Here is a 25,080-nt window from a genome sequence, read left to right as displayed (position 1 = left end):
CATTCCAACATCAGAATATTCTTGCGGGCAGCTATTTTGTTACGTTCACATACTTGCGCAAGAAGTCCCATTGAAATGAATGGAAAAGTTTTCCAGATTCAACTTATCCAACCCGTGCCAACATCGGCAAAATTCCGCACAATTCATGCCGGCGTTTTGAGATCCAGACCTACCAATTCACATGTTGACCATTCAACGAAACGCCGTTCGTCGGCATTCACGCGCCATTTCGGGAGTGACCGCCAAATTCCTGCTCACAGTCGACTGGAGTGGACGGTGGCCCAGTGGAGCAGCTTCCAGGAGAACAAGAACCACCTGCAGCAGTGGATGGAGTCGGCGGAGCAGGAGCTAGGCGTGACTCTCCCCCAGCAGCCCGGCCTCAAAGAGAAGGTCGCTCTCCTGGAGCGCCTCAGGGCTCTCCAGGCGGACGTGGACGCCCACGCCGCAGCCTTGTCACGTCTTACGGACAAAGCCGTGGAGCTGTACGAAAAGTCCGCCGACCAGACCTTTGGACCGGAGTCGCGGGCGGAGCTCAACGCGCAATTTGCGGATATCTCAGCCGTGGTCAAGGTAAGGCGAGCTTGCTAGCTCGCGTAAATACGCTGACAAAAAGTCTGGGGTTGCAGCCGGTTTTGGAGCGGAATTCTGGATGCAAAATGCAATGGAACAAGGAGGAAACATTCACGACAGGTGTTTTGATCCATGAAAATTTCCATTGACGTCCACTTCCTTGCCTTTCTGTGACTCTCACAGTCTCTCTATTTCAGCTACAGCTCAGTGGCCACCTCACCCAAAATATGTTTTTGTGAGTAGTCTAAATGTGGGATTCGGATTTTTAACGATGAGATCCACGTATTGTTTCTCAAAGGGTAAAATCCAGTGCATGCAAAGCATCGTGTCTGAGCATGAGCAGTACCTGGACGCCGTCAGAGACTTCAACGACTGGCTCGTCTCAGCCAAGGAGGAACTCCAGCGCTGGTCTGACCTGTCTGGAGACTCGGCCTCCATTAAAAGAAAGCTGGCCAAGGTCCAGGTGAGCGTCAGTCACATCCGTTTAGTTTACTTAACTCCCCTGTTATGTTTCGAGATTCCCCTCCGACCCCTCAAAGGCCAACATATGCATGTTTCCGTGGGAACCCGTGCATATGCAGCGGCAACACAGATTGTTCTCGGGGCTCGTCAGGGACTGTTTTTTGTTTGTTTCACAGGAGTTGCTGGACTCCAAGCAGCGAGGCCGAGAGAGGCTCAACCGGGCGCAGAGGTGCGGGGCAGCAGCAAGAGATCACACCGGCTCGGGGGGCTACGAGGCCATCGAGCGCGAGGAGGGAGCCCTGCTGTCGAGCTGGGAACAGTGGGAACGCGCGGCGCTTCAGACCCGAGCCAGTCTGGAGACGGCCCTCTCTCAGATGACCACCTCCGAGCAGGAGTTCAGCAGTCTGTCAGGGCAGTTGGAGCAGGACATGCAGGACTTTGGGCGTCACCTTCACGACTGGCGTCTCCAACTGGGGCAGGCCGAGGGCAAAACTGATGGAGAGGACGCTGTGAAAAGCTGGCAGATTGCAAAGGTGGGTTTGATATCTGGCTCGTAGAACTACGGAGGCGTGGAACTGCCGATCCGGAGTAAAAATATTTTAGTCCCTCGACTTACAAGCTTGTTCAAACGTATGTTTCGTTTGCACGCACTGGCAGTTCCACACTTTGTACATAAGAGCCACAGAAAAATAAAACCCTTGTTGTTCCCCAGGACACATTGGAGGAGCTTGTCAAAGCCGAGCCCATGTGCGATAGCCTGAAGACGCAGCTCAATGATCTGTGCCGCTTCTCCAGAGATGTGGCCGCCCAGTCTGACAGAGTTTCTGCCCTCATTAAGGAATACAACAGGTAATAAGTAATGCGGAATTGGACTTGCAAGGGGTGGACATTTTCCAGCAAATGTCCATTGTTTCCATTTAAAAAAAATAAAATAAAAATGCGTGATAGGTCCCACCACCCCTAAACAAAATTCCCACCATATAGCAAATACTCAAAAAGTGAACCACGATATAACAAGTGATGATTTCACCTCTCACTTAAAGTCAGTTCTAATGAGGTCAAGCACGATTTAAAATGCATGGATGGATGATTTGCTATTTTTTGGGGGGGGGTTGCTCCTAGTTTGAGTCTCCGAGCTGCCAGGGAGTGCCAAAGCAAAGAGAAGTTGCAGGAACAGGGATTCCGCTCGGCCTACAGGGAGTTCCAGCAGTGGTTGGTCAACACCAAGATCAACACGGCCAAATGCTTCGACGCACCCCAAAATCTCTCTGAGGCCTCGACGAGCTTGCAAAAAATTCAGGTAACTGGTAATTGAGTATTCTGAGAAGGAACAGATGTACTACAAATGCTAAATTTCAAGCTAACTTTGGAATCAAACAATGGAAATTGACATTGTAGCAAATGTCCAAAGCTAGCGTTGGACTTTTTTTTTTTTTTTTTTTTTAATAGATCATGCTGAATGTAATGTTAAAGCTAACATTGAAAGTTAACATTTAAAAGATTAAAGATGGGCAAATTTACGTTCACCTCTGAAATTTCACCCGATATCCCAATATCTGTAACTTTTCATCCATAGTGTAGATTGTTTTCTCATCATGGTCGCTTCCTCCTCAGGAGTTTCTAAGCGACAGAGAGCTGGGTCAGTCCAAACTCAACGGCGTGGTGGTCACGGGTGAGCTTCTCTCCATGATCGCGGCCAAAGACAAAGTGGAGTCGGTTCGGACGAAGACCAATCATGCTCTTGAGGATTGGAAGAATATCATGTCCAATCTTCACAACAGAGAGCTCAATCTTCAAGTGAGCAAAAATCAGGTTATCATGGTTTTCAAAAGAAGCAAGCTAACAGAAGAGTTGTTGTTTTTGGTTTCAGAACCTCGTGTCACAGATGAAGGACTTTGAAGCCAGTGCTGAGCCCCTCCAGGAGTGCCTGAATGCCACCGAGATGGCCGTGCAGGAGAGCAGCGCGAGGCTTCACGATCTACCGGCCAAGAAGACGGAGCTCCACAAACTACAGGTAGGCACGCTTGAAAATTGCTCAGCTCATCTTCACCCACCATGTACACATCAGGTCAGCATTCCATCCAGATAATATTTGAAGCTCACTTTGGAGCGAACGTTAGAACCTAACGTTGGAGCTAAAATGTTGAAGCTAACTTTGGAAGCTACATTAACATTGCAAACTAATGTTCTTCCTTCGGTCTGAAGTGAGAGCTCATGATAGAGGTAATATTGGAAGCTAAACTCAAAAGTTAACGTTAGGAGTTAATGTTGACAAGCTTATTCGAATAATAACTTTGGGACCTAACATTGGTGGCAGCGTTGGAAGCTAAAGTTGAATATAATGTCGGATGCAAACTTTGGGCTTCATCTCCAAGGTTAGACATAATTGGAAGCTAACTTTAGAAGCTAACATTCGGGGTAATTTTGAAGATAACATTGGAAGCTAACGTTAAAGATGACGTGGAAAGCTAATATTGGAGGAAACATTGGAAGGTCATTTTGAAGCCAAAGATGGAGCTAAACTCTGAAGCTGTTATTTAGCTCTAATGGCCCACTGCCTCTGTCCAGCTTGTGCTCACTGCCCATAAAACGCTGCCAAGTCTCTGCTCTTAATCCTCACATTGGTGTTGCTCGCTTTCCTTTACGGCTACGTTTTAAGTCCTCTAACCCCTCTTTGGCAATACCTATCTTTGTTTCTTCTTGCATGCTTTCTACCAAAACCTGCTTGTGCCCTTTCAGTCTGTGCTGGAGGAGCTAGCCTCCCACCAAGTCCAGCTGAGCAGGCTAAAAGAGAAGGCCCAGCGGCTGTTGGACGAACACGCAGCTGGCAAGGGTTTTGTGCACCGTGTCTCGCAGCTCTCTGCTCAGTTCCTAGCTTTAACCAACCTGACCAAGGTACAGTAACTTGCAAGTTGTCTCTGGGTACTGATAAATGGGGGGCCGGGGGCATTCGCAACAGGGCTGATTTAAAAAAATAAAATAAAATGTATTTTATAAGACCAAAGTCTGAATGCGAGAAAAACATTGAAACTTGGGAGAGAATTAAGTGTCACGATGATGAGGAAAGTTTTCTTATTTTATCATTTATTTTCGCTCAACAGGAGAAGGCGTCACGGATCGACCGCATCGTGACCGAGCACCAGCTGTTCAACCACGGGCTCAAGGAGCTGCAGAACTGGGTGGCCGACACGAGCCACATGTTTCAGACCTACTGCGCCCCCACGGCTGACAAAAATGTCCTGGACAGCCGGATGATCAAGCTGGAGGTAGAGCGATTCCGACACCTGCATAGCTTTATCGGCCTTTTGGTGACATACGTAGCTTCCGAGCAGGACAAAGTGATTGATGGCATCATAGCGGGGGCGTTTTCATCATGGGACCCCGTGGCGATTGATTGTTCCAGGCCTTGCTGACTGCCCGCCAAGAGAAGGAGATCCAGCTCAAGATGCTGATCACCAGAGGGGAGTCGGTTCAGAGAAACACCTCGGGCAGTGGGGTGATTGTGCTCCAGGAACAAATACAGGAGCTGAAAGACTCCTGGGACGCTTTGCTCTCCGCATCCATTCAGTGCAAAAGGTGAGGAATAAATCACACTTGATGAATCTCAGAGATCTCCAAAGTGCAGACACTTGTGTTCAAAACACTCTCGTCAAATGGAAGTATTGATTCAAGTGCTCCACTGAAGTGATTCTAACGACTGATTTCTCCTCTGAACCAACAGCCAACTGGAAGCTTCTCTGTCCCAGTGGACCAGTTACCAGGAGGACGTGCGGCAGTTTGTGAGCTGGCTGGAGCACGTGGAGGAGAACCTGGACTTGGCTGATAAACTGTGTCCCGAGATGCGAGATAAAACCGCTAATCTCAGCAGAGCCAAGGTGACACGGTCGCTCTCTGTCTGGAGCTTTGTGTGCTGCAAATATCAAAAACCTGACACGTCACTTTGGGGATCAGTGCCAGTGGTGCTGTTTCGCTTTGTTTACATTTGTAAGGTACCCTACAGCAACAACAAAAACACAAAAAATAAACATAATACAAAAAAATAAAATACATTATACTCACCAGATTGTTCGCAGATTTTGTTATTGTTGTTGTTGTTGTTGCTCCTTTAAAAGAAAAGTAACTGTTGAACAATATGTAAATATCCATGGAGGCTGATTAACCATTATACCGAATTGGATTGTAGTTTATTTAAGCACCCGTCAGCTTGCCAGATAGCAACAAACTTCCTCGGGCTGAACGATTTTGAAAAATAATCTAATTGTAATTTTTCGTTGTTTTTTTTTTTTTTTTTTTTTTATTTATCTCGCATTGCCAATGTTTTTTTTTTTTGTAGCCTCCATGTTGCGATTGCCAATGTTTTTTTTTTTTCCCCAAGGTCCTCTTCTCAATGACAAGCAATAAATGAATCCATATTACAATGCTTTGCAAATAAATAGAATATACTAAATAAATAAATAACTATAGACTGATTTATTTCTTTTTATTTTTTTTCACAAATTGCACCCACAGCGATTTGAAAATTGCATTCCACGACATTGTGACTTTGATTTAAATTCTTCAGCCTTACTTGGCTCACACCATTTCCCCCCCCCAGCTAATAACTGAGCCTTGCTGTGGTTGCAGCTGTTGTACGAGGAAGTGCTCGGCCACGACGGCCCGCTGGCCACCATCGTGGCAAAGAGCGCGAGCATCGCCGAGAACTACGTGACTCAACTGGAGCTGCAGGAGCTACAAGAGCGCTACAACGGCATCAAAGACAACGCGATGGTAACCAATGTTTGCCCTCCCCAAAATTCGATGGGCTGCAACGGATTACGGCATTTCCATTTCAATTGATTTTTGATTGTTGTGGTTTCAGTCGCGAGCTCGGTTGACGGAAGAAATTAAACTCTGTTAAGGTTTCACTGTATTTTGAAGCAATACCGGATGCCGGCGCTTGTTTTTGACCCCAGGGGGCCGTTGGCAAAGCGGAGGAGCTGGTGAAAGCTCACGAAGAGTATCAACAGGGCCTTCAAGCATTTGAGGACTGGCTGGAAGAGGAACAGGAAAAGCTGGGCTGCTACACTCAGCTGGAGGGCGACGTCGATATGCTGGAGGAGACGCTCCAAAAACTGCAGGTCGGAACATCTTTGAGGACTTTGCTAGCTGCGCCTTCAAGGAGACATTTTTTGTTTGTTTTTACTTTTACAACTGAAATCTGTTCCCCAGAGTTTTAATGTTTATGACATGCTTTTTGGGCGGCCCGGTGTCCGAGTGGTTAGCGAGTCGACCTCACAGTGCGGAGGTGCCTGGTTCGATCCTGGCTCCGGGAGTTTGCATGTTTTCCTCGGGCCTGCGTGGGTTTTCTCCGGGTACTCCGGTTTCCTCCCACATTCCAAAAACATGCACGGCAGGCCGATTGAACACTCAAAATTGTACCTCGGGGTGAATGTGAGCGCGGATGGTTGTTCGTCTTTGTGTGCCCTGCGATTGGCTGGCAACCGGTTCAGGGTGTCCCCCGCCGAATGCCCGAAGACAGCCGGGATAGGCTCCAGCACCCCGAGGATCAGCCATTGTAGCTGAATTTTCCAGCCTTTATTTAGTCAAGGCAATGCTGCATCTCCCCTTTTTAATTGCATTTTACATGATTTTTTTTTTTTCTTTTGTCACCACAGGAACTGCAGCTGCACTGCACCGAGGGCCAGGCTCTTCTCAACACCCTGCTGGTCAGCCGAGAGCTGGTCACTCCCTGGGGGACCCCGCAGATCGAAGAGCGAGCTGTGGAGACGCAGCAGCAGGAGTGGAGGCTGTACCAGGCCCGGCTGGCCGACGCCAGGGCTCAGCTCAACAGCGCCTTGGCCAAACTTCGGCAAATGGACCAGAAGTTCCAGCGTCTGGACAGCTGGCTGAAGGGCATGGAGACCAAAGCGCAACTGCGAGGCCACCGCCGCTCCGACCGCGCCACCAAAGATGCCCAGCTCCAGTTGCTCAAGGCTCGTGGTCGCCATTAGCCTGTGCGGCTTTCGGGCTGGCATCGCTCATCTCCTTTCCTTTGTGCAGACGTGGCAAGAGGAAGTGCTGGTTTATCAAGAGGAGATGGAGGGCCTCAGTGTTTTGGCTCAGCAAGTTCTGGATGAGACCCGTATTAGCAGCCGCATCAGTACCAGAGCAACCCAGATCACAGCCCGCTACCATGCCTTGCTCCTGCACTTACTGGTTCGCTTCACTTTTTGGGCGTTAGAGTGAATGTAACATGAATGATTTCTGAATTTTGAAACGCTATACTTATTAACCTGGATTTAAAAACATTTGCACTGAACCCACTTTAGTTCTGGTGGTAGCTTCTACCATTTGCATCATCACAGTTAAATACTGATGCACCATGTTTGCTTTGAACTGCTGACCTCAGAACCCTACTGAGATGAAGTAAATTATTATCAAGCACTATTTTTCCTTATTAATAAAACAAAGACAAAAAGGTTTTTATTTTCTCATTTCCGTTCTTTTTCACTGAGTTTCACATAGCGCTCAGTTTTTGCCTGTTTCAACTTCTCCAGTGTATCTAGAAACAAATTTCTGAATTTACTTGACAGGCAGGGTCTTTAAATGTTGAGAATGCCACAAATTGTACCTCGACTTTGTCCTTTTTGGTTGCAGGAGACAATCAAGCAGCTGCAGGAGGAGGTGTCCTGCATCGAGGAGGCACAATGTGTCTTCAGCACGTTCTCGGACTGGCTCCTGGCGGCTCAGAACAGCCTCCGCGCCTTGGCCGGAAGTGCAGACGTGGTGGATCGCTCCGCCATGGAGAGAAAGATGAAGAAGCTCGAGGTAGATTTTCTTGATTATTGTGTCGGTCGGCGCATCTCGGAGATGTTCAGTTGACCATTTTGGGTTTATGCTCAGGCGCTTCAGGCGGACATGGAGCAGGGACATGGCAACCTAAAGACCGTCAGGGAGAAGACGGAGCGAGCCGCTGTCTTCTTAGAGGAAGTCGAAGCGGAGCAGCTGAGGGAGGAAGTGGACGGCCAGCTGGGCCGACTGGAGGACCTGCTGGCTGCTCTGCGCGCCCAGCAGAACGCTCTGGAGAAGTGCATCTCGCTCTCCAAAGACTTTGTGGATAAATACAAGGTCCAGGCCCAGTGGGTGCTGGAGACCAAGGGCCTGTTGGCATCCGGCGTGGAGCCCAAAGCCGAGCTCTATCAGAAGAAGGCCCAGCTTGCCAAGTACAAGGTAGACGAAAGCACCTCCGTCGCTCGAGACGTAAACAATTTGAACTTGGAATAACAACTATTCCTCAAATCTATCATGTCTCATCCGTGTGAATGAACGTGCTTACGTACCCCTGCGCTGTTTGCAGACCATCCAGCAGATGGTGCAGTCGCACGAGTCGGCTGTGAAATGTGTGATGGAGAAGGGGGAAGCCCTGCTAGATGCCGTCCACGACCCAATCATTAGTGACAACATGAATAGCTTGCAAGCAGACTTTCTGGAGCTCTGCTTGTTAGCCAAGGTACCCATCGCTCAATAACGTCACACTGCGCAGCTGCGCCTCTCGCGCTTGTGACTCTGTGACCCACGGTGTTTCATTTCAGACGCAGGTGCAGAACCTGCTGGAGTGGGTGAAGGAGCATGAGGATTACAACAGTGAACTGCAGGAAGTGGAGAGATGGCTCCTGCAGATGTCCAGTCGGCTCGTCACGTCTGAATCCATGCAGACCAGCAGCATGGAGATGGCCACCCAACAACTGGCCCGGCACAAGGTGACTACTGAGGTCTCAGGAGGCGCGTGACTGACTCGGGTTGCAGAAGCGGTGGAAATTGAACGGGACTTGTCAGGAAAGTAGATTTTCATGGGAATTTAAGATGAGGAATTTTGGAAATACATTCGTGTCTTGAGCTGTAACTGTTTTTCGAGATACAATATAAGTAACCCAAAGGAGGCGACAAGCTGTCACTCCCTGTTCAAGTTCACTATCAAATTGTGAATAAAATAAATTTGTACATACAAGTGAATTACACATTGTGTAGCTAAACCACCGCATAGCCTCTGCTAGCTTAATGCTAACAATGGGAAATGGCGTAGAGATGGGCGAATGAATAGGAAAAAAAATTATTAGACCACCTTGTTCTCTTCAATTTCTTGTTCCTTTCAATGCCTGGTACAACTGCAGGTGTGTCATGTGAACAGGCCTCGGGATTATGCTAAACTTCCAAATGAAATATTTTCACCACGATATTTAGATTCTTCTATTAAGAGTCAACCTTCAGTTTTGTAAATTTCTCCAGGCCATTATGGAGGACATTGCCAGTTTCGAGGAACGTCTCACCATCTTGAAGCAGAAAGGAGAAGAACTGGTCTCAAGCTGCACCGACCAAGTCCAAGCCAAGATCAGCCAACAAGTCCGGGCTCACCATCAGGGTACCAGGGATAGCTACTCCGCCATATGCAGCACGGCTCAACGGGTGAATAATGCCATCCTCCTCTCAGTAGATTTTTGGTAGTCCTCAACATTCAGGGGGAAAAAAAAAGTCTTTCATCCTGATAATTCTGCTCGCAGGTCCAGCAAAGTCTGGACCGAGAACTCCAGAAACATGTCAACCACCAGGATACCCTCCAGCAGTGCCAGTCGTGGCTGACAGCTGTAGAGGAGGAAATCCGGCAAAATCACCAGGAACCATCCGGGCTGCAGGAAGCACTTAAACAGGTCACACAAAAAGATGCTACGAGCTGTTTACTGCAAGGGTCGACTGTAGTATGATGGTCACAAGGCTTGTTTCTTGATGTTTGAAGGTGAAGCATAACAGGGCCCTCCAGGAGCAGGCCAGCACCTACCTTGACCTGGTGTGTTCAGTATGTGACCTGTCCGACGACGCCGTTAGAGTGACAGCGGCTGAGGTCCAGAGGGTCAAAATTACTGTAAGAACAGTCAACCTCCATTCATCCTGGGGAATCCACGACATAGCAAGACTACATAATTATTTTTTTTAATTTGCTTAGTCACGATCTTGCATGATGTTCATTACTAGCGTTCATTTTTTTTTTTTTTTTTTAATTGTAGATTGAAGAAAGGATGTCAAGTGCTCAGGAGCTGTCGGAGGGCTGGAGGGAGATTAAGGAGCAGAAGCAAGATCTGACCAGCCTGTTCCAAGATATGGAGCAGCAACTCCTCAGTCTGTCCAGAAGACCTGCAGAGTTGGAAACTAAAATAGCCCAAAACATGTTGTCTCAAGCCAAGGTAGCTTTAGTTTTCCAGTTTTAGACTGCATTTTCCCCAACGACATTCATTGCAAATGATCTCAAACGGTGCACGGTGTTAACTTGCCTTTCAAGTCGAATTCATTCCACGACCATGCGTGTCATGTCAATTACTTGTACATCAAAGCAACTTTCCCTTTTGAAACGAATGGAAATGCCGTTGATATGTTCCAGCCCTTTCAGACCATGCACTTGACCTATTCACAATATGCAGGAATGCAGCCAGCAGCTCCAGTCCAAGCAAAATATCCTGACCAAGATGACAGAGAGAGTGAGCAGACTGTCTCCGTGCCAAGACTCTGCAGAGCATGCAGAGCTGGACCGCCTGAGTCATTCCTGGCTCGAACTTTGCCACCAGGCCAGCAGGCTGCAGGTCCAGAGACAGGAGGATCTGCAGAGATCCAAAGAGTACCACGACTGCATTTCTGCAGTAGAGGCACTCTTCGAGCGGGTGTCCAAAGAGTGGGACAACCTGGCCAGGTATGCGTAATCTGATAATTAGCATACAATCAGCAGTGTCAAACTCAATCTTAGGGCGACCCTGTTCAGGATAACTCATGTTAAAAATGGATGGATGGATGACGACAGACGTTATCTGCTAGCCAGACGATGAGCTGCGCTTCGTCCCCCCCCCCCGCCCCCCCCAATAGACTAGGGATGTGGCAACTTCCCATCAAATGAGCCAATCATTGGGGAAGAGGCAGTGAAGGCATGAACCTCCCGTTTTTTTGTAGAGGGCATGGATGCATTCAGTTTTACCGCTTTCAAACCAACAACCTCCATGTCCAGAATTTGGACATTGTTGTCCTGAAGGGAACGTGACTTCTTTTTGAAACACAAATGAATTGTTGATTCTGGATCCGAAGAAGCTGCTCTTCTATGGTGTGCCATGCATTTGTGCAGAGATATCTTGGTCTCTCAAATATACCCATCATACCTATTCTTTCTTTTTTAATGCAGAACTGATGCCGAAAGCTCCTCTCAGCATTTGGAGGCGTTACGCAAACTGGCAGCAGACTTGGAAGAGCAAAAGGGGACACTCGAGGAACTCAAGGACCAAAAGCAAAAAGTCATCCAGTGCTTGAACCTGGACGACAAGGAACTGGTGAAAGAGCAGATCAGCCACTTTGAACAACGATGGTCCCAGATGCAAAACCTCATTGAGAGGAAAATCCAGGACTCTGTGGTGACCCTAGAGGAAATGGGCCAGGTGGAGGCTCGTCTGAGGGAGGCCCGGGATTGGGCCGAGGAACAACAGCCCGCCTTGTCCGAGGCCATGAAAATGAGTCCTCCTCCGGAGTTGGCTCAGAGTTTCCTCTTCGACCATCTGAGCATTTGCAGCGAGTTGGAGGCCAAGCAACTCCTGCTGGCCCAAGCCATGGCCGACTCTGACAGGGTTTTGGCCCGTCTGGGTCTCAGTGAACGACAATGTCTGCAGCAGCTGATTTCCGACACCCAGTCGGAGGTTGAGTCCCTGAGCGTCAAAGTGGTGCAGCGCAGGAAACACCTGAGCAAGGCTTTCACCGAGAGGACTCAGTTCCTTATGGCCGTCAACCAGTCCATTTCCTGGGTCCAGCAAAATGAGAAAAAGGCCCAGGCTGAAGAGTACATCGCCTTGTTACCCGAGGACCTCGCCAAGCAGGTCCGGACCTGTCGGAACGTCCAAAGCAGTTTGAAAGCTTACCAGAGTGAGCTGACGTCCTTGTGGTCTCAGGGGAGAGACTTGATGAGGGATGCTAACGAGGAAGAGAGGAATGAGATTCTCACAAAGCTCCAGGAGCTGCAAAACATCTTCGATAAAACTCTACACAGGTGTGGCCAGAAACTTCAGGAACTGGAGAAGGTCTTTGTCTCGAGAAAGTACTTCAAGAATGACCTGGAGAAAATATGCCAGTGGATAAAACAAGCTGACATCGTCACGTTTCCTGAAATCAATCTCATGGTTGGCGACGCTGAATTAGAGGCGCAGCTGTTCAAATACCAGCAGGTAGTCGAGCAGGCAGTGGAGTACGAGAACCTTCTCCTCATTGTGCAGAGAGCAGGCCAGGAGATTTTGCCCACCCTCAATGAAGTGGACCACTGCTACTTGGATGAGAAACTCAATAGCCTACCACAGCAATACAACAATATATTAGCGTTAGCCAAAGAGAAACAGGAGAAAATCCAACAGGCTATTTTCACAAGGAATGAGTACACCTCTTTCATAGATGTCACGCAGAGAGCGCTGGAGGAGCTGGAGGAGCAGTTCAACCATCTGGGCACGCAGCCGGTGGGCTTGCAAACCGAGGAGGTGGTCAGTCTGCAGGGAGATTACAAAGCCATCCAAGCCGATCTGAGCAACCTGGGTCTTGCTGTTAGCGAGCTCAACCAGAAGAAGGAAGGCTTCCGTAGCACCGGACAACCGTGGCGCCCCGAGGAAATGACCCAGCTCACCGGCCTTTACAACGGCCTAAAGAGGCTGGTGGAACAGAAAGTGGAGCATCTGGATGAAACTTTGGAGTCGTTTGAGGACCAAAAGGCAATGGCCATGCAAGTTGACTCCGAATTAAAGGCAACCAAGGAGCAGCTGGTGAAGGTCAACGCTGAGACTCAGTCTGCGGAGGAGAGACTAAAGAACTATCACGCTCTCGCTGGGAGCCTCCAGAGTGCCAACTCGCACCTGTCTAGGCTCATGGAGCAGATGGGAACTCGTCCTCCACGCTTGGACCAAACGGTCCACAACGCCTCAAAGGAGCAAGTGGTCCTGTGGCAGGAGGAGCTGCGATCCTTGCAGGCCGCGGTCGGCGACCTGATCGAGGAGTGCGAGAACCGTTTCGTTCAGAGTAAAGACTTTGAGACTGAAATGCAAAGGACGCTGGACTGGCTGCAGCAGGTCCGGGATGAGATGGGTTCTGCCGTCACCGTAGACATGCGGGTGGAGAAGGTGCAAGAAGAGATCAGGAAGCAACAAATCATGCAGGAAGAAGTTCAGTCCAGACTGAGGATTGTGGCGGCTCTGAGTAGCAGGGAGAAGCATAAGTACACCAGCGCCAATGAACTGCCGCCCACCCGCATGGATGCCAGTCTTGGAGAAATGGCAAAGCTGCAAGCAGATGTTCAGAAACAGCTGAGTTCCAAACAGGTCCAACTTCATTTTATATGTCTGCCATGAATGAGCATTTAGGGTTGGGGTTGAATTCGGGTTTAGGTCTGGTTTAGGGGGTTCTAAACATGCCTTTTGTATTGGCTTTGTTGCGAAGGTGACCTTGGAGCAGGCCCTGCTCTTGTGCCAGAAGTATCACTTCAGGATGCAGGCGGCCTGCGAATGGCTGGAGGACGCCGTGTCCTTCCTGCAACAGGCCGGCTTGGGCGTGGACGTGGAGAACTACGAGGAGTGTCTGAGACTGCAGGACGGCATCGTGGCCACTGAGCAGGAGTTCCTCATCCACCTGGAAGAGTTGGAGAGCCTTGTGCCCCAGCTGGAGGACCTGGTCAACCCCGTAGCCAAAGGACAGCTGCGGGTAAGCGTGGATTCAGCCAAGCAGAGAGGCCTGGAGGTCCGGGATCAGATCCAGTGTCATCAGGCTGTTCTTCACAGGTAAGTGGAAGCAATATCGTCCGTACAGCATTTGCATTTGTCTCTTGAGACCAGCGGTTCTCAAACTGGGGTCCAGAGATCCCTCGGGGTCTACGTGGTGTTGCTCGAGTGACCGCAAAATCATTTGTGACTAATTATATTGTGGTATCATTTTATAAAAGTGCATCTCCACATATAAAACTGATATGCCAATCAAACAAACCAATGAATACTCTGTGTCTGAGCTTTGGGCCAATGAAAAGCTCAGAGATGATTATTATGTCTCATCACATAAATCTGGTGTCTGTGCATGAATAAGGTAAGTTTAAAGTAGGTCTGTAATGACAGGAATAAAGTCCGATTTTTATATTCATAAATGAACGGGACATAAGGTCGTTTTGTTTCATAGCATTACGATTATGAGGGGAGGCTTGGAAAAATCCTTCCATGTGAGGAGTTCCTGGATCCAAAAAGTTTGAGAACCCCACATTAGACGCTGCCTGATGAATGTCTCTTTTCAGCTGCGTGGCTCAGTGGAAGTCGTACCAGGAGACGCGGCAGACCGTCATTGAGATGATGAACGAAGCTGAAAAGAAGCTCACTCAATTTTCCACCGCAAAGGCAGCAACCAGCCAAGAGGCCGAGGACAAGTTGCACAGCCACCGGGTAGGAAAGCTCGCAACGGAATGTAGAAGAGCGAACATGGCAAATCGTTGTCGGACACAGCCAGGACTCGCAAGAAATTCCTGCCGCGACCTTCTTGTCTTTTATGTGTTTTTAGTCCTTGGTCTCACTTGTCAACGGCTTCCAAGAGAAGCTGAGCGGTCTGGAGGAGCAAGCGGGTCAGCTGGAGCAGGTGGGCAGCGACGCTAGCAAAGCCACCATCAGTCGCTCCATGACCACCGTGTGGCAGCGCTGGACCAGACTCCGCAGCGTGGCCCGCGGCCAGGAGCGAGTTCTGGAGGACACGGCGCAGGAATGGAGGACTTTCAGAGAGAAGGTAAGTTCGCGAAAGACCGAAGGCAGCCGCACATCGAGCCACGCGGACTGAATGAAACGGATAATTGCCTGGTGACAAAAGATGGCAAAGGTGCGAACGGTGGCGGACGAGCTCCGGGGTCGAGTGCCGGACAGCGCGGTGGAGAAGGCCTCCAAGGCCACCCTGCAGTCTCTGCTGGAGCAACACGACGTCCTGAGCCAAGACTTGGAGAGAGAGCTGTCGTCTCTGACTCTGCTGCGCCAATACGCCCTCAGCCTGCTGCACGACGTGGAGGTGCCCTCGCCCACTAGTGAGCAGGAAGAGCTCCCCAGCTTGAAGGAGATCAGGGCTGTGCAGGACCACATGGACAGGTACTAACGCCACAAACTCGATTTTGACTTTTTTTTGTTTCTTGTCCACAGGCGTGAACGCCTGACCTGGTGTATGTCGTCTCGAGTGCACTTCACTTGCCAAAAGTCAGCTTTGCTGTGTGCTTTTTATTTTCTTTTTGTGTCTAGCCTCCTGACGCAGTCCAGGACCAAGCGATCTCAGGCCGCTCAGGAACTGAAGGACAGAGAGGAAGTGGAGCGAGAACTCAGCGTGGTGAAAGCCTGGATTCAGGAGACGAGGGAGCTTCTTTTCAACCCCACGCCTGACATCGACTCTCTGCTTCAGGAACTGGAGGTATGAAGGAAAGTGGACTTACAAAAGTGTAAATTTGATGCATTTAAGAATATATGGTGAGGTGTCCCACTGGGTGGAGGCCCCGAGGATGACCCAAGACGCGCTGTGGGGGTCTATGTCTCTCAGCTAGCTTGGGACAGCGTCGGGATCGAAGAGCTGGCCAAGGTACCTGGAGGGAGTAAAAAAAATCGAGGCTGCTGCCCCCACGACCTGAACTCAGATAGCGAAAGAGGACGATGACGAGGAGGATACATTTCACCGATTTCAGCCACATTATATTTTGGTTAACGAAGAGAAACGAATGACTGCACACTGAGGTGACTTGGTTCGGGAATGGATTAATTCTATGTCCATTCATTTCAGTGGAAAAAAACTGCTTCAGTTTGCAAATTTTTTTTGGGGGGGGGGCAGTGTTACTAAGTCAATTTAATTGTCCCAAAGCATTCCGAATCAGTTGTGCTGACCTATTAACCCGAAGCTACATTAGGACCGTTTCTTTCACCAATCAGATTTCAAATTTGCCTCACAGGACCAGCTGGCTGGCCCACGATGACGTCAGCATTTTTCGTCCTCTGATTCATTGGTCAGAGCAAGTCTGCTGGCATTTTACAAAATCTCATCTACTTGACGCTTGCAGGTGGTCCATGGAGACGTGATCACCTATCGGCAAAACTTGGACAAATTAGCCGAGCAGCAACAAAGCAAGTACCTGGATCTTTACACCATCCTGCCTTCTGAAATCTCCATGCAGTTGGCCGAAGTCTCGCTGGCTTTGGGGGCTATTGAGGATCAGGTGCAATACTATTTTTGCCAAACTCAATGCTGCACTCTGTGTCGTATTTTTCATGCGTTACCTCGGTGCCTTTTAGGTTCTTTCCAAAGAGAGAGAAATCCAGAAAACCAGAGAAATCAAAGAGGAGTTTAGTTCCAGAATCCACGAGGTCTCGGAGAAACTCAAAGCCATCTCCGCCAAATTCAAGGACAAATCTCCAGAGGTTGACCAAGCAAAAGAAGAGGTCAAGGTAGATAACCGATTTATCGAGTGCGGGTGGGTCTGGAATGGGTCCCCCGCAATAAGTGAGGGTTGGCTGGAAGATTTCCCTCCATACAGTCTGTTTTTTTTTTAATGGTTCCAGAGTCTCGCAGAGGACTTGGACTGCTGTGGTCATTCTCTCTCCGAGCTGGACGCGGCCGTGCAGGAGTTTGGCCGCCGTAACCCTCTGCTGGCCAAGCAGCTCAGCGACGCCATCGGGAAGCTTTCAGAGATGCACCATCACACCACCCGACTCGCCGACTGCCGCAACAACTGGCTCAAAAAGGTTTTGAACTCGGACCGCATCTGTACAGGCCTCGGCAGAAACTTGCAAAATCCACTTTGCCTTTCCTCTTAAACATTGATTCGGAATTAATCGAGCACAGCGTGCTGTCAATACATTTTGAAGTGGTTCACAAATTGAGAGACAACAATTATGAGGATTGGCTGCGGCTTTGGAACTTGGACTCAAAAATCTACTACAGTGAAGAGTATGTAAGGGTTTGTCGGATGTGGATTTGTTAGTTGCTCACCATTTTATTTGCTGTCCAGGCCGTTTGCTATTTAGACGAATACCACGAGATGCTGGACTTCATCGTGAGGTGGTCGGAGAAAGCCAAGAGCCTGGTGAGGGCCAATGTCATCTGGAACTCGTCGGTTCACCTCCAGGAGCAGATACGCATGCACCAGGTGGGTGGCAGACAGACAAAGTTTTAAAAATTTTATATGGACATTTTGGTTTAAAATCTCATTTACAAATGACTTGGTCCAACTGTTCATTTCAAAATCTTGGCCTCAAAAGTTTCCCCATGCACCGCCGGACAACGCAATTTTTGAATGGTCTTTCCTCAACTTCTGCTCTGAATCCAACCCAACATGAACCCGTCAATGGTCTCACTCAGCCCGACCTGATTCTGGCGGGATTCTGGTCCTTCACTCACAAACGCTGATTTGGGTCTCCTCGCCAGGCTGTTCTGCGAGAGTCCCGCAAGCTCCACGTTGACCTGGAGTCCATGGCGGAGAAAGTGGAACTCCTGTCCGAGGTCCTGCACGTGGAGTCCATGAGCCAGCAGGTGTGCGAGCTCAGCCGGCACACCGAGGAGCTCCAGCAGAGCATCAAGACGCGGCTGCAGAGCTTGGAGGACGCAGAGAAGGTGCGGAGGGCTCACTCACTCCTCTTCCTTTGCAAATCCGGCTCCTTTCATCTTAGGCAGCTGGCTCAAGTCAAGCGTCTCCTTTCTCAAGAGCACTTTGAAACAGTCATTCATGCCTTCGTCACATCCCGGCTAGATTACTGTAATTCACTTGACTTTGGAGTCAGCCAATCCTCCATGAAGCTTCTCCAGTTGGTCCAAAATTCTGCTGCTCGCCTCATGACTGATGCTCATAAGAGAGAGCACATAACTTCTAGTCAAACAAATTCACTAAACATGGATTAGTCGCTACAATTGAATCGGTCGATGAAATCAATTCATGGCCCAGCCCGAATCCAGTCAAAGCCATCGATTTCCCAATTCCCTCAGAGTATGGACGCGCTGGAATGCGAGGTGAAGGTGTTGCACGTGGCTCTGGAGCAGGTGCAGTCCACACTAACGTCCCCTGAGCTGGCACGTCAGAGCCTCAAAGAACAGCTGCTACAGAGACAGGTAACCATCCGAAGAGACGTGGAAAAAAATGCAACGTTCAAGCTTCATTTTTTTCTGCTTGTCCTTCAAGCTAGTGTCACATTCCAAAATGGATGAAATTCATTTTTACTGGACAACACACACTTGTTTTTTTGTTTGTTTTTTTTTTTTTCATCAGCGTTTGATGGCGGACATGGAGAGTTTGAAGCAGCAGGTGCAGGCAGTGCAGCTGTGCCAGAGCGCTCTGCGGGTGCCCGAGGAGGTGATGCCCACCCTGGCCATTTGTCGCACGGCGCTACGTCTGCAGCAAGACGCCAGCCAACTGCAGCACGTGGCCATCCAGCAGTGCAACATCCTACAGGTTGATAAAGTGCCTCCACAGCAATATTCAAATGGATCCACTCGGAAGAATCATAAGGAAATAACCGACAAGTAAAAGTACATGACGACAACTCTTGTCTAAACATATTTTAAAAAAACAACAAAAAAGCAAGAGTGAGATGTCGACGTTTCTGTTGCTCACTTTAGTCCCATGAGGCTATAAGGCTGTAATTTCTTTCTTTCTTTCTTTTTTTTTTTTTTGCGGACCACGTTGTAGTTATCTCAGGGGCCGACTGTAAAATGTATATAGCAAATATATACAAGAGTCAACTCATCATATCGCATGTACAAAATGGCCCCTGCGTTTTGTTGTTATGATACATAATGTTCACAAGAAATTGAATTTGAAATAGTGGCAAGGAATACCGAAAACTTGACCAAATACCACCACTGCAGTTAAAAAAAAACATCCAACTCGTACAACGGTGTCAGATAATCACAGTTGACATGCTATCAGAGATTAGGCTGAGGTGACCACCAACCAAGAAAAAACACGTTCCAGGAGGCAGTGGTGCAGTACGAGCAGTATGAACAGGAAGTGAGGGAGCTGCAGGGCTTGATCGAGGAAGCGCACCGCGTCATCCAGGACCGTCCCATCACCACCAGCAGCGTCCAGGAGCTGCAGGCGCAGATCCTTCACCATGAAGTAATTTGACCGCAACGACCCAAACAGGTCTGGCTGAAACCAACAACCAACAGCCTCTCCTTCTTATGCTTCTCTTCTTAGGAACTGGCCCAAAAGATTAAAGGCTACCAGGAGCAGATCGCCTCGCTTAACTCCAAGTGCAAAATGTTGGCGGTGAAGGCCAAGCACGCCACGCTGCTGCTGACAGTCGGTGACATGGAAGGGGGGTTGCCCGAGATGGAGGAGGAGAGAACGGCTGTGATGGTAAAGTAGAAATAATCCAATGCTAATGAATCCTAATCGTGTTATATCGATCATATTTGGTCATTGCGGATGAAGTTCATGCCGGTCTACGACTACACTCCATCAAACTGATACCCTTGCCTCATATTTTGGTTATGGCATTTACATGAAAAGGGCAAATATGTAGACATGAATAATAACAACATGAATAATTTAAGGCCTCTTTCAGACCCTTGAGGAACCCCACCTGTCAAGATGAATAGCTTAAAGTAAACATATTGATATAAGTCGTCCCAAGTACCCCTGCATCAAGTACCGAGCTTTCGGGGGTCCTTTTAAATGCCTTGCTGCGCATCCATACGGAAGAAGGAAAGTCAAACCATTGTCGGAGAACTGTAGTTGACCATACTTTCTTACACAATACCCAATGAGCCTCTTTATTTTTTTTTTGTACTCGGCAAATACTCCTGCTAATCGCAAATAAATAAATGATTAGATTAAACTAACACTATAACTCATAAAACCTCTACTTCAATGAGGTATTTCTGAAAAATATCAACAAACGGAAACAAACTAACTGAAACTAAACAACAAAAGTCAAACTCAAAGAAAATCTGACTCTCCTGAAAAATCCCAAACTATTATAACCCGGTAAGTGCTTTATAATTTTTTTAAATCATACATGCCTTTCCGTATGGTCAGATGACGGCGGGCCGCTGCCACACCCTCCTGTCGCCCGTCACCGAGGAGTCGGGCGAGGAGGGCACCATCAGCTCTGTGTCGTCTCCTCCCACGTGTCGCTCGCCCTCACCGCTCGCCCACAGCGATGTTGTCACGGCGAAGGTATTTTCCTCTGTAAATGCGCAACATTTACCAAGCTAATTGCAATTTGGTAGGCCTGTCGAGGAACAAAAAAAAAAGTCTCAAAAAGAGACACTGGCCAAAGCGGTTTAAAGTGGCCGTTGCAGCTTAGTAGCACCTTTCAAAAATTCAGGCCCCAAAGCCAGTTTTACAGGAATTTGGTGGGAATGTCGATCATGAGTCGACCCACAAAAAAGGCTCAATGCTTGAAAAGACAGGGAGCCAGTCATTTTAGATTGAAACTTAAAACAAATAATTTGGTTGCTCGCTCTTGGATTGATAAGAATCAAAGTAAGACACTTGCCTCCTCCCAGGCTGGAAGGGGAGCCCTGAAAAGAGCTCCGGTCCAAGAACTCTATGACCCGACGTTTGAGTCTGTGGCCAACCTGGACGACCTGCAGCGCTCATGGGAGACGTTGAAAAACGTGGTCGGTACACTTATAGAGCGTCTGGTATTTTCCAGTCACTTTCACATCAAGTGTGTGTGTGTGTGTGTGTGTGTGTGTGTGTGTGTGTGTGTGTGTCCTTCTGTGGACAGATCAGCGAGAAGCAGAGAAGTCTGTATGAAGCTCTGGAGAAGCAGCAGCGCTACCAGGCCTCGCTGCAGTCCATCTCATCCAAGATGGAGGCGCTGGAGGCCAAGCTGAGTGAGCCCCTGGAGGCCGACGCGTGTCCAGATAGTCACATGACAACACACCAGGTCAGCTCTTCACAACCCTCATTTGGGGATCCAATTGGTTACCGCTGGAGTACTTCGTTAGAACCCCGAGATTATGCAGGACGCTGCAGGACATGCTGCCATTCCTCTAAAATGAAGATGAAATAATATTGGCAGATCCACTTGATATTTTAGGTTATTTAAATATTGGTGAAAAAGATTACTTTTTTTTTTTTTTTTGCCAGTTATTGCCTCAACTGTAGAAAGGATTTGCAAGTTGCATCTCTTCTATTGTGCTTTGCTGTCTGCGCAGGCTGTGATCCAAGATATTCAGAGCGTGCAGGAGGACATCGACCGGCTCCAGACGAGCTTCACCGAAGACCTGAGCGCGGCCGCCGCGGACTCGGACACGGCCGACCAGCTAGCCATGCAGTCCTCCCTGGCCGTCCTCGCCGAGAGGATGGCCACCATCCACATGAAGGCTTCGGGGAAGCGGCAGCTGTTGGAGGTACGCTGTTGAGAAGCAGCCAGGCCGAATGCCGTACCATAAAAGATCCAAAGGCATGCTCCATAAACTCCGATGACCTTTTCCCACAAAGGTTAAGGAAAGGAGCTGTCAAAATCCATGTTAACTGGGAGGGCTGGCAATGAATATACTGTATTTGAAGGTCGAAAAAAACCACTGAAGCAATACACAATGACGACAAATTCCATACGTAAGTGTGGCCGAAATTCCGCCGCCGCAGGAACGCGTCATCGATCGGCTTGAAGGCCAACGCCAGGATGAGGCGATACAGTGTTATCAATTCCAAGCGGAGGAGCTGGACCGCTGGTTGGCCCGGACGCGCCGTTCCGCCGCTGCCATCCTCGAAGTCCAGGAGACGGACGCGGAAGGGCGACTCGCTTGTTGTCAGGTGAGTCGGGCCAGTCAACCGTTTTTGAGGAGGCGGGAGGCTGGTGCTGAGTCGCTAAACCAGAGTGCTCAGGCCTCCGGTTGGACATCGACTCGGCTCCCTTCTTAGCAGCACGAGCGCTGCTCTTAAGAAGATTATGTCAGCGACTCTCGCGAGTCGTCGTCTGACCACGAATAGATCCCGCTGCCTGGGTTGCCGGCAAAGCCCTCGGCACGTCCTTGAGAGCCGGGAGGACTGACGAGCCAGAAAACCGACGCACTTTTTCATTTCGCTCCACGCGTGGCTTTTCCCTGCGATCAATGCGACATGAGGGATTAGCGCCGATGTGGCAGACGAGCCCCGGCCGGAGGAGCCCGGGTCAAAGGGCAGCGAGAAAGCCCTCGCCATCCCCCGGCCAGGAATAGTCGCAGCTATTAGAGGCCCTAATGGAAACGGACTTGCGGCGGCGGCATGTTTGAGCTGGCCTCCCTCTTCCTGCTGCTGCAGAACATGCTGCTGGACATCGAGGAGAAGGTGCAGGCCCTCTCCGAGCTGTCCGTGCACGGCGAGAATCTGCTGCTGCAGGGCCGCGCCGAGAACCGGGCCGAGGCCGAGCGACTGGCCAGGAGGCTGCGGACGCTGAAGGGAGGCCTGCTGGAGCTGCAGAAGATGCTGCAGGACAAGCACGCCGGCATGCAGGTGGGTTTGCCGAGCCGCGTTTGTGCCACGCGATGCATGTTTAAAGCGCCTCGTTCAGAAACTAAGCGTGACATGTACAAACGTGAACAAAGTAAAATGAGCTTTCACACAAAATACAGCCACCAAATTGAATTCATCTGACCTTTTGTTTTTCATCAGGTCATATAATTGTACTTTTCAAGTAACTAGAAATGGGATACGGTTCATTCCATTGGCCAGGGCCCCTCAGGGTTTTGTTTTTATGTTTTTTGTGTACTCTTAAAAACAGAAGCGTTACAATGGAACCCACTGAGGGTCCCAACGGTACCGACCCAACCTCTTGGGTGATTTATTTAACCCCAAAAATTGGGTCAAATTAATAAATCACCAAACAATACAATTTGGCTTGCAAAAAAAAAAAACTTTTGGAGTTGCTTTGTGGGTTATTCATTTGGCCCAACAAAAAGTTGTGTCGATCAGACTCGGTCCCTTTGGATCTAATTTGGCTTGCTTTTGCTTTTAGGAGTGTACGTTGGCTATGTGCTGTTCATCTATTCCTATGAAAAATAACTTGATATTTTAAAAAAAAAAGTTGAGTTGAGAATCATTTTACGAGACAAAATAGCCAAAGTTAAATTAATTTGGCCAAAGCGACATTCGGTGACCTGCCATGAAACAAAAAAAAGTCATCTTGGGTGCTCCTTGATAGGACACAGAAGCGTTTCGGTCGTAAGTGTCGATGCTTGACGATACAATAAATTGTGCGTAGGGCTCCATGCAAGAGCAGGAGGACAGCGAGTCAGACTCCAGCCTCTCTCAGAGCCCCAGCGTTCAGGACTGGGTGGCCCAGGCTCGGACCACGCGCTCCCAGCAGCACCAGGACACGCTTCAGAGTCAAAGGGTAGATTTTTCAAACGCGGTGTGCACAGACACAGTCCGATTTTTTAAAGCCTTTTGTCCTTGTAGGAATTGGAGGAGCAGCTCGCCGAGCAGAAGAAGCTGCTTCAGTCGGTAGCCAGCAGAGGAGAGGAGATCCTCATCCAGCAGGCGTCACCTGCCGGCACCATGTACTGAACACCCTCTAAAAACCCCCTCAGAAAGAAATACATGTCTAATGCAGTCGATGGGAGTCCAGTGAACCATCCCTATAGGACGTCACACGTCTTTCTCATGTTTAATGCTGATTTTTGCCCTAAAAATTCGCTGTAGTGTTAACACGGACCACCCTCGACAGCCGCCCCCAAAACTTCGAGCTTTGTCCTGCGTATCACCAATTGTGACTGGAGATTTGTTTGCGTGTCTGCGGGGGCGGGGGCAGTGCTTCAGAGCCGTTTCCACTCGCCGCGCTCGCCGAGAGGGAGGCCCAAGCCGCGCGCCAGCAGATGAGGCAACGGTGGGAGAGCCTGCGGCTGGAGCTTAACACCAAAGTGCAGCTGATGCAGAAGAACCTGGAGCAGGACCACAAGCAGACGGTACAATCCGGTCGTGGAGGAAGCAAACAAATGTTGTTTTTAAAAGGCGGGGGGATCTGAGAGTTTTTTGATTTTCCCAGGTTTATTCCAGTGCTCCGTGCGCAGCACCGCTTTTAAAAGAAGAACTTCAAGCTGACGCATCATCGCTGAAGAGTCTTTATGACAGTTTCAGGCGAACGACGGAAAATTCTCAGGTTGAAATTTTGAAAATGGTTTTGTAAAAGTCCGAGCTCGGGGACTTGAGTCACACGACTTGAATTGAGTCAGACTCGACGATGGCTTGACTTCGGACACTTAAGGTACTTTAGACTTGCTTGAAACATGACATTTAAGACTTGAGACTTACTTCTTATTTGGACAAAAAATGGACTTTCTCCCACCTCTGGTACCAAAAGCATAACATCACTTCAGGTGGAACTTGCGTCTCCTGCTGTCCTTTTACAGCCCGTTGGCGACGATGAGACGCAGGCGTCCACGATGGAGCAGCAGCTCTACACGGCCGTGTCCTCCACCTCCTCCTGGCTGGACGGCGTGGAGAACGTGGTCTTGTCCGACTCGCTGCTGTTGGCTGACAACGTGGAGGCTCAGCTGGAAAAGCAGGAGGTGCGCTCATTTTCATGCAGCTGGCAATGTGGATATTTCAAGGTTCAAGGTTGCTCTCTATTCCTGAACCTTTATGCACCTCATTTCTACCACGAGAAGATGGCTAGCTCGATGCAATTCAGCCTTCTTGCTCCAATATTAGACAGGATCTGAGCTGCTATTGGATTTGTCTGCAGACGTTGGCGAGTGATCTTCATCGCGTGGCAGGCGAGGTGACGCTCAGCCAGACCTTGCTCGCCGCGTCATCTGGCTTGAGGCAAGAGGAACGGGCCTTGCTGGAGGACAATCTGGACTGTCTGAAAGAGAGACTGGGAGCTCTGGGTGGTGCTCTGGGTCAAAGCTGTGACCACATGAGGACCAGAACTCACCAACTCACAGCCTACCAGGTGGGTATTTATCCATTCATTCAAATTCAGTTATTCACATCCTGGCCATCCCTATTTACCAAAGATGTGCCCCAGGGCTCCATCCCGGGGCCCCTCCTCTTCATCGCATCGTATCATTCCCAAAACAAATCTGTTC

General features: G+C 49.2%; 1 protein-coding gene across 7 annotated transcripts in view; it reads left to right on the top strand.

Annotated features, from left to right (window-relative positions):
- Window positions 1–25,080, top strand: part of syne1b (spectrin repeat containing, nuclear envelope 1b) — an 82,666-nt gene that overhangs the window by 35,138 nt on the left and 22,448 nt on the right. For 6 of the 7 annotated variants that reach the window (XM_019890496.1, XM_019890491.1, XM_019890492.1 and 3 more), the window contains 51 exons: window positions 261–570; window positions 869–1,033; window positions 1,209–1,565; window positions 1,745–1,881; window positions 2,155–2,332; window positions 2,647–2,829; window positions 2,903–3,046; window positions 3,772–3,927; window positions 4,134–4,298; window positions 4,436–4,608; window positions 4,754–4,907; window positions 5,656–5,799; window positions 5,985–6,149; window positions 6,687–7,004; window positions 7,072–7,227; window positions 7,669–7,839; window positions 7,915–8,241; window positions 8,369–8,521; window positions 8,604–8,771; window positions 9,298–9,474; window positions 9,570–9,716; window positions 9,803–9,928; window positions 10,071–10,247; window positions 10,482–10,747; window positions 11,228–13,388; window positions 13,507–13,844; window positions 14,345–14,489; window positions 14,605–14,823; window positions 14,905–15,173; window positions 15,321–15,486; window positions 16,124–16,279; window positions 16,356–16,508; window positions 16,623–16,805; window positions 17,072–17,209; window positions 17,488–17,673; window positions 18,043–18,165; window positions 18,323–18,505; window positions 19,028–19,171; window positions 19,253–19,414; window positions 20,096–20,236; window positions 20,569–20,682; window positions 20,793–20,954; window positions 21,226–21,420; window positions 21,659–21,826; window positions 22,313–22,504; window positions 23,253–23,384; window positions 23,450–23,550; window positions 23,802–23,955; window positions 24,036–24,149; window positions 24,400–24,558; window positions 24,735–24,944. In XM_019890496.1, coding sequence (XP_019746055.1) covers window positions 261–570; window positions 869–1,033; window positions 1,209–1,565; window positions 1,745–1,881; window positions 2,155–2,332; window positions 2,647–2,829; window positions 2,903–3,046; window positions 3,772–3,927; window positions 4,134–4,298; window positions 4,436–4,608; window positions 4,754–4,907; window positions 5,656–5,799; window positions 5,985–6,149; window positions 6,687–7,004; window positions 7,072–7,227; window positions 7,669–7,839; window positions 7,915–8,241; window positions 8,369–8,521; window positions 8,604–8,771; window positions 9,298–9,474; window positions 9,570–9,716; window positions 9,803–9,928; window positions 10,071–10,247; window positions 10,482–10,747; window positions 11,228–13,388; window positions 13,507–13,844; window positions 14,345–14,489; window positions 14,605–14,823; window positions 14,905–15,173; window positions 15,321–15,486; window positions 16,124–16,279; window positions 16,356–16,508; window positions 16,623–16,805; window positions 17,072–17,209; window positions 17,488–17,673; window positions 18,043–18,165; window positions 18,323–18,505; window positions 19,028–19,171; window positions 19,253–19,414; window positions 20,096–20,236; window positions 20,569–20,682; window positions 20,793–20,954; window positions 21,226–21,420; window positions 21,659–21,826; window positions 22,313–22,504; window positions 23,253–23,384; window positions 23,450–23,550; window positions 23,802–23,955; window positions 24,036–24,149; window positions 24,400–24,558; window positions 24,735–24,944 — 11,185 coding nt within the window. The remainder of the gene's footprint in view (window positions 1–260; window positions 571–868; window positions 1,034–1,208; window positions 1,566–1,744; window positions 1,882–2,154; window positions 2,333–2,646; window positions 2,830–2,902; window positions 3,047–3,771; window positions 3,928–4,133; window positions 4,299–4,435; window positions 4,609–4,753; window positions 4,908–5,655; window positions 5,800–5,984; window positions 6,150–6,686; window positions 7,005–7,071; window positions 7,228–7,668; window positions 7,840–7,914; window positions 8,242–8,368; window positions 8,522–8,603; window positions 8,772–9,297; window positions 9,475–9,569; window positions 9,717–9,802; window positions 9,929–10,070; window positions 10,248–10,481; window positions 10,748–11,227; window positions 13,389–13,506; window positions 13,845–14,344; window positions 14,490–14,604; window positions 14,824–14,904; window positions 15,174–15,320; window positions 15,487–16,123; window positions 16,280–16,355; window positions 16,509–16,622; window positions 16,806–17,071; window positions 17,210–17,487; window positions 17,674–18,042; window positions 18,166–18,322; window positions 18,506–19,027; window positions 19,172–19,252; window positions 19,415–20,095; window positions 20,237–20,568; window positions 20,683–20,792; window positions 20,955–21,225; window positions 21,421–21,658; window positions 21,827–22,312; window positions 22,505–23,252; window positions 23,385–23,449; window positions 23,551–23,801; window positions 23,956–24,035; window positions 24,150–24,399; window positions 24,559–24,734; window positions 24,945–25,080) is intronic. The other variant, XM_019890494.1, reaches the window with a different exon arrangement.

The sequence above is a fragment of the Hippocampus comes genome, unplaced genomic scaffold (assembly GCF_001891065.2).
Source record: "Hippocampus comes isolate QL1 unplaced genomic scaffold, H_comes_QL1_v1.1 scaffold168, whole genome shotgun sequence".
Taxonomy (NCBI): Eukaryota; Metazoa; Chordata; class Actinopteri; order Syngnathiformes; family Syngnathidae; genus Hippocampus; species Hippocampus comes.
Note: the sequence above shows the minus strand (reverse complement) of the source record. Positions and strands in the feature narration are given on the sequence as shown.